Source organism: Lytechinus pictus, unplaced genomic scaffold (genome assembly GCF_037042905.1).
Source record: "Lytechinus pictus isolate F3 Inbred unplaced genomic scaffold, Lp3.0 scaffold_20, whole genome shotgun sequence".
NCBI lineage: Eukaryota > Metazoa > Echinodermata > Echinoidea > Temnopleuroida > Toxopneustidae > Lytechinus > Lytechinus pictus.
Window position 1 is genome coordinate 11,137,706 of NW_026974141.1, and position 21,181 is coordinate 11,158,886.

Genomic DNA, 21,181 nt, shown 5'->3' on the forward strand with positions numbered 1-21,181 from the left:
GGCAATTATGTCGGCAACCAGGGCCAGATACAGGATTTTCCAAAAGGGGGGAGCAGTGGCGTAACTAGGATTTTCCAAAGGGAAATTCGTCCGCAAAAAAAAAAAGGTCTTCAACCGCAAGTAAAGGACATTTCGCACCAGAAACAAAATTGACAAGCAAAAAAAAAAAAAAAAGTCTTCAAGTTCAAAGGAAGGGCCCACTTAGCTCGTCAGGGGGGGGGGGCAGAGATACGTCCCTTGCATGTTTTGTGACTCGTCAGGGGGGGGCAGTCTCCCCCCCCCCTTAGGTACGCTAATGGGGGGAGGCATATTTTCCAGGTTGAAATTTGCCAAGCAAAAAAAGTTTTAACCTAAAATCTAAGGTTATTTTGTCTGCAAAAAATGTGAAAAGCAAAAAAAAAAGGCTTCACTTTCAAAGTGGGGGGGGGGCCAACTTGGGTAAAAATGGCATATTTCCTTTCCTATTCTTATATAGAAAAAAATAACATCCCCCCCCCCCCTCACAAAAAAGTGTTCACTCCCAAATAACGGTGATTTATGTCAGGAAAAAAAAAACCACCAAGAGAAAAGGGTCCTATAACTTGCGTATGCACGACATATTCCCTAACATTAATATTTGTTATGACTTCAAGTTCCAATTAAAGTGTTTCTTGACGACTTAGCAAGATAGCCCAGCAATTCAGACTGCATATTAAGATGTCACTAATTTGGCATTTATTATTCTTTTCAAGGTTGGCATCACATAAGACCATCAACATTGTCGAATTTACAATGCAGGCCGGGTGATCGAAAGCAAAAAAAATACCGGGAAAATAGTATATACCTAGTGAAATCCCAAAAGGTACAAACATTCTGTTTGTAATTGGTTACACTTTGAAAACATTTATCTTATTTAAAGAAGGAGAAGAGGAAGAAGATGATGATGATGATGATGATGAAGAAGAAGAAGAACAGAATAAGAACAAGAAGAAGATGATGATGAAGAAGAAGAAGAAAAAGAAGAAGAAGATGAAGAAGAACAGAACAAGAAGAAGGTGATGATGAAGAAGGAGAGAAGGAAGAGGATTACCGGTAATTAGGAGGAGACATAGAAGATAATGCAAGGACATTATTCAAGATTGAATAAGCGTTGTGTTATACATCTTTTCACATGTGCATATCTACTATCGATCAGATATAATTAGTACTTTCCATCTGAAAAACGAAAAGAGCAATGCTTTTTTTTTATAGAATGTGCTTGCTCTTGCATGGAGCTCATGCTGTTCAAGGGGTGTGGTGGCTAACTTGTGTGATAGGATCAGGAGTGCTAGTGCAAGCACGCTGTCACGCAATCGTAAAAAGGGGAAATCCCCTTTATGTATGTGGGCGTGGCTTACTATTGATGTCACGTTCTGTTGCAATTTTGTCGTAGACGAGCCCGAGTCGGAATCAAACATCGGAAGACGAAAGCACAGTAAATGCATGTTGGTGAACAGCTAGCTCATATAAATCGGCAGAAGATGGGGAAGTTCTTGTTAACATTCGTGCGGCAGTACGTATTCATTAATTCATTGTGTTATTTTCTAGTAATTTCAACATTCTTTTCCAACCAAAAGTTAGTATAAAGTCCCATGCGCAGCGTTTCATGTAGGCCTATGCTGTATGTAGTGTAATCTACCGGGCTGGCGCCGCGCTGGCAATGCATCATACTTGGACTTGGTGAAGACTAAGTCTAAGCAAGGCCAAGGGAAATGTGTGGTTACTTAAATTACTGAGATTAAAATCTAAGCTGGCAGTAAATAGTTATTATTGTAGTTGTACTATTTAGTTATTCTCGCATTTTTTTACAATTTTAATGATTGTTGAACTGAATTTCTTTTTTTATTATTTTGAATGAGTCTGAGACTCTGACTAACATGCATCTGAGTCTGACTTTTCTTGACAAAATTCTATGTAACTGTTCACGTTATTCTATTCTACTCTCCAGTTTATTTTTATTTTTAGGCATTGCCATTGTAGGGATGGCACAAAAAAAAATCCTCAGGTGAATTACGGCACCAATTGCTTTTGTCTTGGAAAGCAGTCTGAGTCACGCAATTTTCAAACTGCGATTTGTAACTGTAGATCGAAATTGCATTGTAATTTCAAGATTTTAGACCTCATTGTTTCTATCTCATTACAAAGAAATTGTCATATTTTTGATTACCCTGTGATTGTGAAATATTGTAAATTTGTAACCAGAAAAACAGACCCCCCCCCCCCCTTAAGAAAAATTCACCATTTTCAAATAATCTATTATAACATAATCAAGGAATGTATTTCTCATTTTTCTTCCAGTGGAGAAACCGAATACAACAAGAAGAGATTACTTCAGGGCCAGATTGATATTCCACTCAACGAGCAAGGAATCAAGCAGGCAGATGCTCTTGGACGTTATTTATCAAACGAGAGATTTGATCGCATATACTCTAGTGATTTGAGTCGTTGCGTGCAGGTAAGAACTTTGAATGACTTACATTTAGTGGAGAAGCACCATGTCATTTAGACTGAAAATCCGCTGTTTTGGAGGAGTTTTTCAAACATATTTTCATTTTTCGCAGTCCTTCTCCTACACAGACAGGAGACTCCCATATGACTCCTAATGGTGGTGGTTCTCGCATACCTCACCCTCTTTGATTTCCCGGGGGGGGGGGGGCCACTTACATTGACGAGTGGATACCATGCGCGACCAAAAAAACATGTGAAAAGGATGTCTTTTTCAAGATAGGGCACGTTACGTACGTAACGTGATAAGGGTGTCAAAAACACAAAAATAATGAAAAAAGGGTATCTATTTCGCTAGGAAAGTTACGTGTATATAGGGTCAAATTTGCGGGGATGATAAAACAAAATTAAAATGTTTTGTAAAGGATGTCCTTTTTGCCCCAACACTACGTGTTTAGAGTCCGATTTGCGCGAGGTGTGGAAGGTGGGGTCGTACTAAACCAAATGATGTTTTTAATACTTGTAAAGGGTAGGGTTTCACACGCCAATACTTATTAAGGGGAGCATTTTCAGAATATGGAAAATACGTGTTTAGGGTGCTTTTCGAGACCCCATGGTCGCGCATGGTATCCACTCGTCCGTGGAAGTGGCCCCCCCCCCCCCGGTTGATTTCTCACTTTTAATGGGAGAAACAAAGAGCTGGAATGAAAAATGAAGTTTTTATGAATACAATCAGCTTTTTGATAATACCAGTTTCTCAAAATATTTGATGTAAAATCCAAAAAGCCGATGCCAGGTTCGTCGATCGTTCGTCATCATGCAGCTTAAAGATACGAATGCACCAGACAATCACATTCGTGTTACCATAATAGGCATGATGTCTACCACCACCACAGCGGTGCATAAGGGATACTTCTGTCTATGGAGGGAGGGCATACTGTGAAGTCAGACAAAGTCTCAGTGGAGCATATCCTGACTAAAATACACTGATTTTTTCTGTTTACATGTCATTGAATTCTCAAAGAATCTCTTTTATGAGTCATAACTGGTCAACACATTATATGCATTGTGCTTGTCAAGTTTCCATTTTGAAGGGGTTTTTTTTAGTCAATTGTTCGACAAGGGATTTTCTGAAGCCAAACATAATTAATCTTACAAAGAGTTGCGATTGATCCAATCAATCATAACACTATGGAAATCCATCCGTGTCATAGTTTTTTTTCTACAGAAAATTTGCAAAATGTCTTTTGTAAACACAGGAGAACACACCAAATTGTCAAGATAATATCAATGAATTTATGGATATACATTTTTATCCAGAAAAGTTTTTGAACAAACATGCATTTTATATGTTGACTTTGCTGGCTTTCCATAATTGCGTTGATCGGATCAATTGCAACTCTTTGTAAGACGGGCCCCTGGATGTTACTCTAGCAGAAGAATAATATTTAATGAAAATAAGAAGGGTGAGATTTAGAAGCAAATGTACAAACATGCCACCCTGATTTCCTCTATTTTACTGGAAGAAGATCGTCTTAAATAGAATAAATTGTGAGGGAAATAATGGGAGAAGGTATTAGGATTCGGAATAAAACTAAAATATTTTTAAATTAATGAATTCATAATGACTGCTATGCCAGATTTAGTGCATGGTTAAGCAAAAACACTGTAAGATGCGGTTCGATAAGTGGCAATCCCAATAATTTCTTAATGAAATATTAGCCAAGAATATTATTATTATAGAAACAAATCGCCTGTCGTGGACGTGACCTGTGTTAGACGGAGATTGAGATTCATATTCTATTATCCGGTGAGAAGGTTTTGTTTTTCGCAAATACACAGCATTATTTTTTCTACAAATAATAGTTTTAACCATTTTAATGTTTGTATCTTTAACAAGGTCTGTTGACGAGTTCCATGACATTTACTCCAGCATCATTTGCTTCGATGGAAAATCTGCACATTAAAGCAAAACATAAAACCTAACCTCCTAGATACTAAATAAACCCTAATCCTAATCTTTTATTTACATTATTCTGAACTAAAAACTATTACTATCCTAACTCTAATCCTGTGCGTTCTAAGATATAAAGACCGCAGCAATTGTCGCAGGAGCTAATGTCGTGTCACCCTGTTGACCATATGTGACCAATGTACACAAAATGTTCATGTTCACTGTTTAACTTTTAGATAGTCTACAATGAGAAAGAGTGTTGTTTTTGTTGGTGCTGCAGTGTTGTAGCATGGAGCTATTAGCTCCATGGTTGTAGCATGGCCTGAATTATGCTATAAGTATGTATTGTACTTTTATATCAAAAAATGTGATCCGATTTCTTAACCCTCTCACAGACTGCAGAGGGCCTCGTTAGAAATGCTGCCATCCCACGACCAACCATTATCACAGATGCAAGACTCAGAGAAAGGGTGAGTGAGATAGGTGATATTATAGAATTGATACCATGCATAAGCAATTACCAACGCATGGCCAGCCATGCATCCAGTAAATTTGCCATGCGTTGGTAATTACTTATGCATGGTTGTAAAAAAAAAAGATTTTTCGCTTAAAAAAATTCCACCATTCTATACTACAAATGATGCACAGGTATGTTTTTGCATCAATATAACTGTACAAGTCGCTCGTAACTTAAAGAACAGCTTTATGAAACCCCTACCCAAGATTAAAGTGGACAGATAGCCAACTCCAAGGGCTTCATTCATCAGTCAAGATCCAGAAGCCAGAAAAGTGTTGTTATCAGGGCCACGTCTTACATGTACATAGAGTTACGATTGTCCCGATCAACCTCAACTCTATGGAATCCATCATTGTAATATTTTTTCTACAGGAAATTTGCACAATGACCTTTGTAAACAAAGAGAAGCACACTAAAATTTTCAAGAAAACAATGGATGTATGAATATACAGCATTTATTTATTCTAGAAAATGTTTGGAACAAACATGCATTTTAGATGTTGACGTTGCTGGCTTTCAATAGTTGTGGTTGATCGGATCACTCTCTTTTTATTAGATGGGGCCCAGTATTGCTGTTTGTCCTGAGGTCTTTGACTTCGGTACGCTTAAAAATGTCAAATAAATGGAACCGACTGACAACTTTTGGGAATCATTCACTAGCAGTCAAGGTGCAGAAGTCATAAAGGTGTTGCCACTGCATTGCAATTATTCTTTGGCACTTTGATTTTGTTGCAATATGGAACTCAATTTGCTACCATACTGCACCTTTGCCACTTAGCACTGTTGAGGGATTTGTATAAAACATAGCATATTTTATTATCAATTTAACCTTTTAAACCAGAGGTAGTGTCATAAAGGTGTTGTCACTGCATTGCAATCATAGGCAGAAATCTCTCCCCAAAGGTAGGGGGACCAAGGGCTGGACTATTTGACAAGCAAAAGGTTATCACCTAAAAAGTAAGGTCATCTCGTCCAAAATGCATGTTTTATTTTGATTTTGAATGATGTATTTCTTTACATCATAAAAGACCAAAAATAGTAGGGGGACATTTGATATTGTGTCCCCCCTACTATTTTGGGTAGGGGGGACACGACCCCCCTGTCCCCCCTGGGATTTCCACCCATGATTGCAATTATTCCTTGGCACATTGATTTTGTTGCAATATGGAGCTCAATTTGCTACCATACTGCACCCTTGCCACTTAGCACTGTTGAGGGATTAAAAAAAAATAGCATGTTCTCATTGTTATTCAATTAAACCTTTTAAATGAAAGGTAGTGTTGATTTAGAGACTTATTTTTCAAGTTGTATTCCAATATGATTTTGATCTTGAAAAGGATGAAAATACATGTAGGAAAAGTAAAAAAAAGACTGCTCGTACCATAGGCCTTTAGATTCGTGACACATTGTCTATGGTGTGTCCATCTTGATTGATATTATTTTAAATAAATCATTGCAATTTCTTCTTTCAGCACTTTGGTGAAGACGAAGGGATGCCGAGAGATGCAAGAACAAGCAGGGGTAAAAAGGAACCAAACGGAGCAGAAACTAGAAGCCAGGTGACCTTTGACCTTGTATTCTCAAAGGGGAATTCCAGTCCACCCTAATGGAAAATTGTTTTAGAACAAAAAAGAAAAATCAGAAATCCAGACAGGAGCATGTTTGAACAGATTTTGACAAAGCATAACAGGGTTATGACTTTATAAACATATAAAAATTGTAAAAAATGAAACTCTCTATGCCTCAGGATATCAGTTTGGTGGCAGAGGTAATGTCATTGCAAAATGTAGGTGACAAGAAAGTTGGTAAAACCTTTGTTTTAATTGCTTTCTTAGCTTTATTTTAAATGTCCATTTTAAATTTTTCACATTATTTTTTATGAAATTAAGTGCGTACAGTATCATTATTTCTTATTGTTCTTTACACTAGGTAATTAAAAGTTTGTCTTTTCTCAAAGCACTCCGGAGAAGTTTCCTCCTCAGCTTAAAGGGCAAGTTCACCCTGAAGAAAAGTTTTTTGTAAAAATAGCTGAAAACATAATAAAAAATATTGGTGATGGTTTCAGGGCCCCGTCTTACAAAGAGTTGCGATTGATCCGATCGATCTCAACTATGGACGGCCGACGGCCATCAATGTCAACACCTATTACGCGTGTTTGTTCAAAATATTTTCTAGCTATGATGTATATTCATGCATTCATCGTTGTCTTGAAAATTCCCTGTGCTTCTCTTTGTTTACAAAGGACATTGTGCACATTTCCTGTAGAAAAAATTATGACACTGATGGACTTCCATTGAGTTACGATTGATTGGATCAATAGTAACTCTTTGTAAGACGGAGCCCGGGAGTATCCATCAAAGATTAACAAAGTTATTAGAATTCAAATATTGTGTTTTGTGACATCATCATTTATACGAGCAGCTGCCCCATATTTGTTATGTAATATAAAATCCATGGATGTCAATTTTTAAATGGTTTGTGGTAACTCATCATGTTTACATTTTAGGAATGATTTGTCTCTTGATATACTGAAGGCACAATAAAATTTGTTATGCTTCTCATATAAAATTTAGTATTTACAGTATCAATTTTTGTATGCTTTACATGCTATAGGTAATTGACAGAGGACTTTCATTTTTTGAAGAACTTTGCCTGGCTGTTCATAAGGAGTTTGGACACCGGATGGACGACTCCAGCAAAGACATGGAGGGCTCCTCCGCCGATGGACAGGATGAAGAAGTAGAGGAGGGTGATTCCTTTGAAGTTGTCTTCGCCGATGACGGATCCCCAGGAGTTGGTGCTTGCACTGATGGTGTCACACCAAATTCAGTAAATGGGACTGTAGTAAGTCAAGAGGAAGATGATGATGGTGAGTGTGAAGTCAAGAGAACTAAATATGATACAAGTACTACAGACAGGACTTCAGAGGCTTCTCAAGATCTGCGGCTTCAGCGTAAGGTATCAGATTCGAATAGAATATTGTCAGATAATTCTATTTTCAAGTCCGATGCAACATGGATGAACCACGCACCTCCCAACTGTCCCCACATTTTTGTATCATCTCACGGCTACATGCTGCGTGCCTTGTTCCAATCTCTGCTGAAACGGTACAAGATGATTCTCCCTGGTTCAAAAAAAGTGCTTTGGACGAGATGTCCAAACACGGGGTTGAGTACATTTCTCCTTACTCTAGACAGTGATGGCTTTCCGCGTCATATAGAAAACTATTTCCTGCATACTGTCATGCATCTGGAGGGTATTGAGTTTATATCAGTGAATAGTAAATAATATACTGGAGGGAGGGATAGAGGGTGGGGAGAGGGAGAAAAGGGAGTCGAAGGAATGGAGGAAATCGAATGAGAGGGATGGGGGGAGAACTTAGTTCCAATCGTCTCCATTGCGGATTCTGGCTGACCGTCATCAAGCTTAGATGTGGATGATAATTTGCTATAATAATTTGTTTTACTTCTGGAGAAATACCATACATTGTACCTACCTCAATTTATATTGTTTGTATAAGTTTCATTTGCAAATATAGTGATTATTTACAACCATTTTGTTTTGTTCTGTGAAAAATTAAATAAAGCAAATTTAAATTTGAATTTTAGAGGAATTCGAAGTAGAGTAGTTAATGAGTTTAAAAAAAAAACAATCATATTTTAATATTCTTCTTATAGACAACCTTACAAATTAGTTATTACTTCAGTAAAGGAAAGAGGGAGGGGGTGTTACCTATGTCTAGGCATATGTTGGAAGCATTGTTATCAATATTGTATTAACTTCCATGGAAATCTTGATTTTCATTGGTTTTCATCAATATTGTCAAGGGTAAATTGCCAATTCGTCTATTACTTACTCGTCCACTCATTACATGGTCTACCTTAATTTAGTCTAATGCCATTCTGTCTCTCAACATTTCAACTAACAACCAATTGCTCCAATAACCATTTGGTCCAGTCATCACTTCGTCTAATCACCAGTTCATCTATGACCATTTTATCTCATAACCAGTCGGTCTAATATCCATTTTATTTTCATTCATTTCGCCCCAGTAACACTTAGACCAATTAGAGACAAAATGTTATATGGACTAAATGGCTATTGGACTAACTGGTTATTAGACGAAATGGTGAGTGTAATACAGTATTACAATATGACATAGATAAATGAATATTTACAGTAGACTAGACACTAAACAATATGATAAACATATTAATAATGATATTAACAATGAATTCAAGATTCAAGATTTAGTAAAACATATGATTTGATTTGATTTTATTTCAGCATTTTTCCAACAGAAATAATTAACAAACATAATGTACAACATAAAGAAAAAAATAGTGATACATTTCTTTTTACAAAAAAAAAATACAAATAATCATTCATTTGCAAAAATGTATATAGATAGTATTAGTTTGCAATATTATAAGTTGTACTTTGTTGAGTAGACAAAAAAAAAATGCTGGAGACCGCTACCATAAGCAGTGCTTGACTAGGGTAGCGGCCTCAAAACGTATTAGCGAAATAGATAAAAAAGAACGAAGTACAAATCAAGCATTGACTTAAATTAATTATAAACATATATTATTAATACGATATTTACATGCAAGAACCTTGTATGCCTGATATTATGTGCACATTTGACGTATTTGCATGTGTTTGTGCATGTGCAAACGTGTGCGCGTGTGCAAATGTATATTTAAAATTGTATGTGTATGTATAAGTGTGTGTGTGTGTTGAGAGTGGGTGTGCGTGTATGTGTGTCGGTATATGAGGGTGTGGGGGTAGTATTAATTAGGAATTATTGAATGGTTCCAGCATACAGCTTGAAATGATAGAAAAGTTTGATACTATGACTTAACTTTTTTCATTTTCTGATGTAACAGTTTATGAGATCAGATAGAAATTAAAAATTTACCAAGAAAATTGAAAATTGACCAAGACCCGTAGAACTCTTTTTATATATATGCATAAATTATTCAGAATTGTATTTGCGTGTCATAAATTTTTTAAAGGATGATTTGAATGAGTTAAGAGAGGGACATTGTTTTAAGTATTGTGGTAAGGAATTCCAGGTATCTGGTCCATGATGGCGAACTGATTTTTGAGCAAGAAAAAGTTTGGGGTTGTGTCGATGATAATCAGAAGAGTGGCGAGTTGGATATGCATGTATATTTGAATTTAAATTGAATAGATTTTGGAATAATGATGGAAGATTATTGTAAGTGTATCTAAACATAAATATACCTGTTTGTAGAGTGTGAATATCCTGTATTTTAAGTGCATTTAAACGCTGTGTGGGAAATATAATGCGAATGAGTAACGTTACGAATTGCTCGTTTTTGGAGAAGTAGAAGAGAGTTTATTTTCGTTATACTACAGTTACCCCATACAATATTGCAATACATCATATGTGAAAGTACTAGGGAGTTGTATAGAACCAATAATGATTTTTCAGAAAGAAAGTCTTTTAATTTGTAAATTATTCCTATGTTTCTTGATATAGATGTATGTACATTGTGTATGTGTTCATTCCACGTTAGATTGGAGTCAATTGTTACTCCCAAGAATTTGGTAGAGTGCTTTTCAGTAAGAGGTAAACCGTCAATTGATAAATTGGGAGCTGGTAAGTGTGGATTAGCTTCTCGAAAGTGTATAAAATTGGTTTTGCTTATGTTAAGTGAAAGTTTGTTTGTTTTAAACCATTGGGATATTTTAGAGAGTTCTGAATTAAGAATATGAGTTAGAGTATCTAAATTAGCATGGGAATAGAAAATACTGGTATCGTCGGCAAAAATTATGAAATGTAGAATTGATCGCAGCTTGTTAAGCTGAATTGACAAATGTTTTACAAAAAAACATAAAAATACACATGATGAACATGAAAATGAACATAATAATAACTGTAGAATATTTATAATAAAGCATTTTGCATATAACTAATGGTGAGTGGGCGAAATGGCAGATAGACAATGTGTATAATGGTCGAACTGATGGTGGACTAAATGATAGTAGACGAGTTGGTAATTGGACGAATTGGCATGAGACCAATTGAAAATAAACCGTGACAAGAAAGTTTATAGTTCAGTTCAGTTGGTTTATTTTCATTTCAACTCAAGTCCATTTAACAATAAAAGAAATCATTACAAAGATATAAATGAATATATACAGTATTACAATATGACATAGATAAATGAATATTTACAGTAGACACTAAACAATATGATAAACATATTTATAATGATATTAACATATTAGAATATTTATGATAAAGCATTTTGCATATAACTTCTTTTATTCATCTTTACTATTTAAATAAAAGTTGAGGAAATGGAGGGATCCACTAAAAAGCAGGGCTTGTTGAGTGTGGATTCCTCATATTCATAGCAGAGTTACCATCAATGTTGCTATGACTGTAACATGATACATATACTTATTTTAATCATGTTATCCCTGTATCAACCATTATATTATTGTATACATCATTGGATAAGATAATGCACTCTTGTTGTTTATGATGGACATGCCCTACTGTATCATACATTAATTTCTAATTGAAAGAGTAAATCATTTACAAGCATTTTGAACAAGTAACTTTTAAGGTAAAAGAAAGTAGTTGCAGCTAACAATTATTTCGTGAGGAAGTCTTTTAAATCAAGGTTAATTGTTGACTTGTTATCATATCAGATCTGGTGCATTAATGTAAACTTATCTTTGTAAAATCATGAAATATTTAGCTCCCCTCCCCCTTGGCATCAGGGAAAAGGGGCCCTGAGCGTAATCTGATGAACATTCAAAGGTTCTACCAGCGTCGGAAGCTTGATCTGGTATGTGATATAGAGTTGTATGATTTCTCTCGCAAACGGATGTTGAAAGAAGACACTATGTCAACACTATTTTTTACCGTGTCGGCAGTTCTTGACCCAGGCCCCAGGGGCAAGACTAGATGTGCCATTAGTTCTTCATGTATCGTCTTGTCTTTTATATCAGGGAAAACCAGCATGCGACCCACTTAGGGGTAAAAATATAGCAGATAAATTCCTTATTTGAATATACATTATGTTTCATATATCCTATATTTATAGAAAAAAAAATCACTGGGTCAAAAGTTGACGTACACCTCCGTGTTGTTGGTGGAAAAGGACTGGTAAAGGAGGGTTCACATAATTATTGTCTTTCAGGTTAACCTTTATTCTATCCAAATATATTTTGCTTCATATATCCAATATATTGATTCAAAGCACTAGTTCTCGACTATCATGATAATGATACTGAATACTGCTTCTAGAGGTCTACTAGATAGGACTGACATGCCCTCCTTACCAAATATGTCTAGAAATGGCTTTACAAATTGGCTGTTGTCTATGTGAAAAGGATAAGAGTCCGCAGATTAACCAGATGTTACTGTAGTGCAGGCGCGGATCCAGGGGGGGGGGGGGCTTACAGGGGGCACGTGCCCCCCCCCCCCTCTTTGAGAAGCCAAATTAAAATTTAAAATGTAAAAATGCCATTAAAACCGAGGTTTGTCCCCTCTTTTGAAATTGAAGACTTGTTTTTTTTGCTTGTCAAATTTTTTCAGGTACGAAATATCCTTTATTTGTGGTTGAAAACCTTTTTCTTTTGCTTGTCAATTTTCAATTTTTTTTCGGGTACGAAATATCCTTAATTTGTGGTTGAAGAACCTTTTTTTTTTTTTGGGGGGGGGGGTTATCCAAATTTTCCTCAGAAAAATTTGCCCTCCCTTTTAGAATATCCTGGATCCGCCCCTGCTGTAGTGATCTCCACAGCTATCACAATTGAATTCTGACCAACAAGCACTGTATAGACCTTATGCATGTGATGTTATAATGTCACAGCGCCCTCCCTCAGAGGATATAGGAATGTGTGTTAATGGAGTTGTCAGAGATGCACCAGCTGCAGATAACCAACGCATTCTAAACAATGACTTCACCCTCTGAGATGGTGCTGTGATCATGGGCAGAAATCCCAGGGGGGATGCGTCCCCCCTACCAAAAACAGTAGGGGGGACACAATATCAAATGTCCCCCTACTTTCTTTGGTATTTTATGATGGAGAAAAATACATCATTCACAATCGAGATAATACATGTTTTTTGGACTAAATGACGTTACATTTTTTTTTTGCTTGTCAATTTTTTTTGGGAAGGTTAATGGGTGATAACCCTTTTTTTGTCCCCCCCCCCCCCTACCTTTGGGGACAGATTTCTGCCCATGGCTGTGATGACATCAAATGCATTAGGTCTATTGGAAAGTTTGAGGAATAATTAAAACACCCTGCCACCTAGCTAGGGTTTTGTAACTCAAAGATTAGCAATCAATCACTAAATGGCAAGCAAGCAATCACTAAATGAAAATGGCCAATCAGGATCATTGTGGCATGCTTGTTTTGTTCAACAGACTCGACAAGAACCAATCAGGAGTGCTCTTTCACATTTGCAATCCCTCACAAACTTTTACAATGAGTTGCAATTGATCTAATCAAAGTCAACTATGGAAAGCCAGCCATTTCAGCATCTAGAATGTACCCATCCTCTGAAAGTGTTTTTTCTGAATATATGCATGTATACAAACGTATATATATATAGTAGAAAGAATATGTATTATGTATAACATATGTGTGTGAGGGTGGTGTGTGTGTTTATGTACTCACGCAGGAACCATTGTCAAAATCGATGTGTTGCTAATCATTTCAAAATGGACATTGTGTAATTTTCTGTATGAAGAATTATGACATTGATGGATTTCCGTAGTTGAGATGATCAGATTAATCATAACTCGTTTTAAGATGGGGGCCGTTGTTACCATCGCCACAGGGTGTTGAGAGAATTAATTAGAATTGATGGTTGATCAAACACAGAAATCCATCTTCGTTTGTGCTGTCATTGTCATTGAATGATATAGACGTATATTGAATGTACAACTTTAATTTGTACTCTGTTTGTAATATTTGTGCAGGCATGTTGAATTAAAGAGAATAAGTATTTATTTCAACTTGATACTGGAAAATTTTCTTCTCATGTGTTCTTCAAATTTTATGTCATGATTTAAAGTCTATAGTTTCTAAATTATAATAATTCACCAGTCTGCGCTGTGTATCAACATTAGAATACATTCTTACAGTCCATAAAAAAACATGTTAGGGAGAAGGGAGGGTTGTTTGAAAGGTATCTTGTTACCGATTTAAGATTTTTTTTGTCAAGTTTGCTCCAAAGATACGGATTGCTGCAATATGACAAGCTAATTGTGTCTAATTTGTCTCTGCTGAAGTTCAAACATTGATGCAGGTGTATATGAACACTTTTGACGAAACAAATTTTCAGGCAAAGTATTTGTTTGGGCATTTTATCAGTTGAACAATTTCATTCATTTTCAAAGTTTGTTAGGGCAATAAAAAACTTTGATTTTTTTTTCATTCTTGCATACCATATTCCAGTCCTTCGGGAAACATAAACATATGTTCATGATACACCTCTCGTTGTGAGAGATTGAGTATTATATTCACTTTTAAAGAACAAGTGATCCCCAAGAAAATGTTGATTGGAATAAAAAGAGTAAAATTCAACAAGCATATAACACTGAAAATTTGAAATTTCATCAAAATCACATGTAACATAAGAAAGTTATGTTAAATATTAAAGACATAAGACATATTAAATATTGTATAATTTAAACGATAAAAAAAGAAATAGTGAGGGTTATCAACTCTCGAATTGCATATCACTGAGTGGTGCATATAACCGTTTCGTGAAAACTAAGCTAAATTTAAAAATGACCTAACATTCTTATTTTACATCAGATTTTGATGAAACTTTCAGCGTTATGCTTCAGGGAGCCGTGATAGCTCAGTCGGTAGAGCGTGTTTTCGGATTCCGGTGACCCGGTTTCGATTCCCACTTGGTGCGCTCATGCCCTTTGGTAAATCCTCATTACTAGGTCCCTTGGATAGGACATTAAGCCGTCGGTCCTCTGTTTGCTTGCTTACAATCATTCGTGCTTCTTAGCAATGAGTATACCATTTACCATGTGTTAGGTTTTTCTCTGTTGATTAATATAAACATTTTTCTGGGGTGGACTTGACCTTTAATGGAATATTTCGAGTCGCAATCTAAGGTAGATGTAAATAGATAGATGTGATATGATATACAACATTGAATGATTAATAGTCCCTTTTCACCATCTTCCCGTTCTCTTCCTTTGTAACACGCACACTACGTGTGTGTTGTTTATGAGAGGGTGATGTGTGTGTGTGTTTTTTTTTATTCAAATTTTCTTTTTTTCCCTCTCCCACTCCATCTATAAATCTTTCTCTCCTCGACCTATCACACATACACACTATGTAAGTGTGTTTTGTGAGTGGGTGTGTGTGGGTTTATTGTAATTCTCTATTTTCTCTCCCTCTATATCATTCTCTCTCACGCACAAACACACCCACGTGCTCTCCCCCTTTTTATCTTCCTTTTTTTGACAATGACATGATAAACTGTTTTTCCAACAAAATAATCACAAAGTCGGCAGGAAATTGGTATAATTATATTATGGATTCTCAGATTACTAATTTGGAGATGTAATCGGAGGAACAAATTTTTATTCATTTCTAAAACAATTTAGTTTTAAAAATGTTAAAAATATATCTAAAAACACCAAATATCATTGTGATTTTTGTTAGATGATTGGATTGTTTTTGTTTGCTTGAAGTTTGAACTTGTTTCCTCTTTCTTTCTTTCTCTTCTATCCTTCTTTCTTCATCCTATCCTTCCTGCTTGCCCTTTTTTGTTCCATCTATCTTTATTTCCTATCTTTCTTTCCTGACCCATTCTCTCTCTGTTGATTTTTCGTTCTTTCCTTCTTTCTCTTACCTACCTTATTTTTTTTTCCTTCATTCTGTATTTCCTTAAACGCTCTTTTCTTTGCTTCCTTCTCCCTTCTTCTCCGTTTTCTTTTCGTTCTTTCTCTCCTCCCACTATTGTCTTTTTCATTCTCTCCTCCCTTCATTCTTTCCTCCCTCTCTTTCCTTCTTTCTTTCATTATTTTATTTTTCCTTCTTATTTTTTCCCTTATTCTTTCTTTTCCTCCCTTCCTTCCTTCCTTAGTCCCTCCTTCTTCCCTTCCTGTTTTTCTTCTTTCTTTCTTTGTTACTTTCTTTTAAAGAATGAAGGAAACATTTCTCTATCCTTCATTCTTACTTTCTTTCCTCCCCTTTTTCTTACTTTCTTTTTTTTCTTTCTCTCCTTTATTTTGTCTTTCACACATGTATTCATCTTCCCTTCTTTTCTTTTTCTTTCTTTCTATATTCAATTCAAAGAATGACGGACACCCTTTTTCTCTTTTATTCTTTCTTTCATCCTTCTTTTATTCTAACTTTCTTTTATTTCTTTTTTTTTTGCCTTCATTTCCCCCTTCATTTTTTCTTTCTTTCTTCTCAATTCATCTATTTTCTTTCGTCTTTTCTCCATTCTTTTTCATTCTTTCGTTCACCCTCCCAATTCTATTTTTTCACACTTTCTAACACTGTGTGGCCTTCTTTGTTGATCTTTTTTGTCGATTGTCCCGTATTCAAGTTTGTGAAATCTGGTCACCCGGCCTTTAATGGAATAATTCCAGTCGCAATCTACGGTAGATATGAATAGAGAGTTGTAATATGACAAACAACATTATATGATTAATTGTCCCTTTTCACCATCTTTCCCGTTCTCTTCCTCTGTAACACGCACACTACGTGTGTGTTGTTTATGAGAGGTGATGTGTATGTGTGCTTTTATTTAAATTTTCAATTTTTCCCTCTCCCACTCCCTCTAAATATCTTTCTCTCCTCGATCTCTCCTCTACCTATCACACACACACACACACACTATGTAAGTGTGATTTGTGAGTGGGTGTGTGTGTTTATTGTAATTCTCTATTTTCTTCTCCCCCACTCCCTCTATATCATTCTCTCCTACGCACAAACACACCCACGTGCTCTCCCATTTCTATCTTTCCTTTCTCTGATTGAGTATGCATCTGACATAATATATGAAGTTGGTATGAATGTGTGTTTATTTTCTTAGCCACGCCCCACTAGATCTCTGCCTAGCTCTATCCATCCATTTCAATCTTTTGATTTATTCGATATTACTTTTGATTCCGTTTCTCAATTTTGTGTTTCCCCGTCATTGTATCAATCTCTTTATTTGTATCTTGCTTCCTCGTGCTCGTGCTCATCGGCCTTTGTGATAATTTACACTGCACTCCAATTCGCAATTATACTAGTAAAAAAACAGACTCGCATTGAGCCAATGGTCTGTTTCATAAAACCTGTTGTTATAACCAATTTGCAATAACTGTTAAAAGCTACTGAAATCCCTCAATCTGACTGGCTAATAGTAAATTTGTTATGGAAAGTGTGCTTTTGCTGTTATTACGAGTCTCCATGAAACGGACCCCGATGCTCGTTTTCAGAGCTTGTCATCTTGAATGATTGGTATAACCCGAGTCAAACTGCCCCTGTCTCCATAGAATAAGAATCCTGTCTGATTTCCATAGTGCATGTATGGGCGAAAGCAAATAGAGAGTCAATTTCTGTCATTTTAATGAGGTATTACGTGCACCCATTCTTATTCTAAATGGTAACCTTTGAGTAAAAACCCGTGACTGCGATGTGCCGTTGTTATTGCCTTATTGTCTCTATTGACTTTCTGTTGGCGGTTTTATATTGAAGTTATACTGATAAAATTCAGTGGTATTAACTGACATCTGGGGAGCGTTTCATCAATATTTTTGCCCAACAAATTGTCAGATCTGACAGTTTTCCTGGATTTTGATTGGCTGTGAGGCACTGTTACTATGGTAACTGTTGGATCAAATGGAACTTGTCGGATAAAACGTCTGACAAGTCATTTCATGAAATGCTCCCCAGGAGAGCACGGAGATGATATACGTAAGACTCGACGGAAATTTAAGTTCCTCAAGGGAGTTGGCGATATATTGTGGCGAATCGATCCCCAGCTCTCGATTTTCAACTGTGAAATAAATGAAATTTCAGCTGAATAACATGGTTACCCCTCTTCAAAGAGACTCCGTTTAGCTGGGAACTATATGACATTTTCATCAGAACACGGGGCGCTCAACAAATTGGAAGTTTTCATGTCAAAAAATGTTTCAGAAAATGGATATCAGCTAAATGATTCGTTCTCAGGACTGACTTGGCAATCACAATAGAACTGCTAAAGACTGCTGAAAACGCAACGTCTTAAATGTTCATAACACCCCCATTCGACGCCTGTCTGGTACGTTTTCATACGAATTATTCGAAATAGACTTAATTAGGGTCCAGGGGAAATAAAGGGGAACTTCTTTACATCAATGAATTGTTAGTCAACATTGTGACACTTCTTAGCATAACCTGGAAGTTACTCTTTCTTTTCAACGCTTGCGAATTCAAAGAGGAAATGGATATGATTGCGTCTCTCTGTTTTAACCCTACACCTGACCCTAAAGTAACTTTCAATGACACAAACTGAAACACTTCAATGTCAGGATATGAGAGCATCCCAAAAGTGTGCTTATAAAGGATTGACCAGCGAGTTCGTTATCCGGTGACATTTGTACTCCCCTCCCGTAACCCTCTTATCGTGTTATCATCGAATGTATCAATCTAACCATATTTATTCTTAACCGATAATTCAAGGAGAGGAGAACTAGGGAAAATTGCACTTCTCTTTTGAAAGAAAAAAATAAGAGAGTTCGCCTTTGCTGGTAATGGGACTCGTAACACCAAAGTGAAAAAGGAAGATCTGACCTTTATACGGCAAGCCATCTGCTTTCTGCCAGCTCTTGCTTATTCTTGATATTAAACATTCTTGGAGATTAACATCCTGATATCTCTACTGGAGCCTGTGAACGACTGTACATACTGTACGATATGGATCTGAACTTCTCCTCTTCTCCTGCAATTAACAACTCGGCCAATGTTCCGCCCGGTTGGTCAGTGTACATGTCAGCAATCTTTTTCTGTTTAATGACAGTCCTGACATTCATCTTTAACCTGTTTGCACTGGTCGTCCTGCAGCGATGGCGCCACGAGTTTGATGAAGTAAGTCGGATGCTGTTCTTCAATCTCGCTCTCATGAACCTGATCAGTGGTGTAACTACAGGGATCTTTGATGGCATGATACGTTATCTCGACCGAGGAGAGGTTTCTGAACGGTTATGCCACTTTTTACCGTTCATAGGCACCTACACGTTGTTCAGTTCTATGTATGAGGTAGCGCTGATGAATCTTCAGCGCTATTTGGCGATTTGCTACCCGTTTCGGTACATCCGCTTCTCGACAGTCAAGCGATTGATTGCATTATTCGCTATCCTCGATTTCATCTTAATCAGCCTTTCCATTCCGATGCTACCCATTCCTAGTTTTCCATTTTATGAATTCGTAACCAGCCGGTGTGGTCACGAGACCTTTTCTGACGGAATTGGCGGTGCCACATTGGGCACCAACATCTACATCTATTTCGCCGTATACGGGTTCCTATACAATATTCCATTCATGATACTGACCTACTGCAATGTCCGACTGTTTATCATCGCAAGGCGAGTTGGTCTGCAAAAATGTGTTATCCCCGTACAACCCGAGGAAGCACGTAAAACCGATTCCGGCATACCAGGACTTAAAGGTCTTCGAACGGTTCTCATTATTACATGTCTCTTCTACATGTCTATCATTCCGACGTTCGTGTTCGCGTCTGTATTGGTCATGCCGGCTTTTTATCTAAGCCGCACGAGTTACGACGCCCTCTATTTTTTGGCCAATGCGTTTCTGATCTGCAGCTGTTGGTGGAATGTCCCAGTCTACATGTCTACGAGCGCTCATTTACGTCGCAGGGCTATAGAGCTGTATCAACGACTTAATTGTTGCAAGGAAGCCCGTTTACGAAATTGAAAAGCCATGAACGCATTTCCTTCCAAGATGTAGGTGATATTCACATTGCAGCGTTATTGAGATATCTTAGATGGGCGGGGGGGGGGGGGGTGGCGTGTCATGCCCCACTCCGCCCGCTCCTAGCTAAGAGACTTTTATGACCAGGAAAAAATGAACTGATTAAAAGGAAAGGATAATTGGAAAGCGTAATAACATATACTTGTAACAATATTTTCAAAATCTATTTAAAAATAAAAATAGGTTTGCCTCATTTTGTGTGGTGGTGGTCCCTTAAAAAGTGTTTGATTATGTTAAATAATTTGTAATATGTGACAGAATTTGTAACATTATACTGTAACGGCCTCCTTTTCACTTCCCTTTACTTTGACAGTAACTTTTCCTACCCTTACACACAATCAAACACACCCACCCCTTACAAACACACCGACTCACAAGCACAAACTCTTAACTGAATCTAATAGCTGTCATTAATGCGTTCATGCATGTCATGCTATGAAAGTAATCTAATAGATGTTAATGTATAGATGGCTAAGAGATAACATCCCTTGCTCATCCTATCTGCATTATTGCTATATAAATCATTATCTTGCTAATTCTATCTTAATTTTCAGTCTCCATTTCAATTCTAATAAATCCAATTTCAATCTTCATCACTTTTTATGTTGTCTTTATTGACTTATATTGTAATTTTGTACATTCATCTTTTTTTCGATTTTGAATAGCATTTTTTAAAACATTTAAGAAATGTATTTATTTATGATTTAAGCTTACCATAACTTCTTCAATGTACCGGTATGACTAGTTTCGGTGACGTACCTAGGATTTTCCACAGGGGGGGGGGGGCAAATTCGTCCGCCAGAAAATTTGACAAGCAAAAAAAAAAAAAAAGGTCTTCAACCACAAATAAAGGATCTCGTCCGCCAAAAATTTTGACAAGCAAAAAAAAAAAAAAAAGGTCTTCAAGACTCATCAGGTGGGCAGGGATATGTCCCTTGCATGGGTTGTGACTCGTCAGGGCCTCAGGGGGGGGGGGCAGTCTGCCCCCTCTGCCCCCCCCCCCCCCCCCCCCCCCGTAGGTACGCTAGTTACTAGTTTGCTTCTTAATGTTGCCCATTGATGAACTTTTACACATTTTCTATAATTTCAGTGTTGTGGCTATATCATGTATTGAATTCTACATGCGGGATAAACCATTTGAATTGAATTTATCTTTCTCTCCCCCCTCCCCCCATCTCTCTCTCTATCTCTCTCTCCCTATATGTATATACATATAAAATACAATAACGGAACATAGCACTTAAAAATGA

The 21,181-nt window shown here is 36.8% G+C and overlaps 1 protein-coding gene across 1 annotated transcript; it reads left to right on the forward strand.

Moving 5' to 3' along the window:
- Nucleotides 1-1,380: 1,380 nt before the first annotated feature.
- Nucleotides 1,381-9,866, forward strand: LOC129282411 (fructose-2,6-bisphosphatase TIGAR-like). The gene is made up of 5 exons (XM_064115000.1): nt 1,381-1,531; nt 2,317-2,473; nt 4,813-4,887; nt 6,407-6,493; nt 7,548-9,866. Exons 1-5 carry the CDS (start codon nt 1,458-1,460, stop codon nt 8,220-8,222), a joined length of 1,068 nt encoding a protein of 355 aa, XP_063971070.1. The 5' UTR covers nt 1,381-1,457; the 3' UTR covers nt 8,223-9,866.
- The last annotated feature ends 11,315 nt before the right edge of the window (nt 9,867-21,181 follow it).

Bases quoted from the DNA above. Each gene is read 5' to 3' on its own strand.
- LOC129282411 (XM_064115000.1), top strand. From the start codon at position 1,458: ATGCATGTTGGTGAACAGCTAGCTCATATAAATCGGCAGAAGATGGGG. The intron at 2,474-4,812 runs GTAAGAACTTTG...ACCCTCTCACAG, and splicing joins ATTTGAGTCGTTGCGTGCAG to ACTGCAGAGGGCCTCGTTAG. The intron at 4,888-6,406 runs GTGAGTGAGATA...TTCTTCTTTCAG, and splicing joins ATGCAAGACTCAGAGAAAGG to CACTTTGGTGAAGACGAAGG.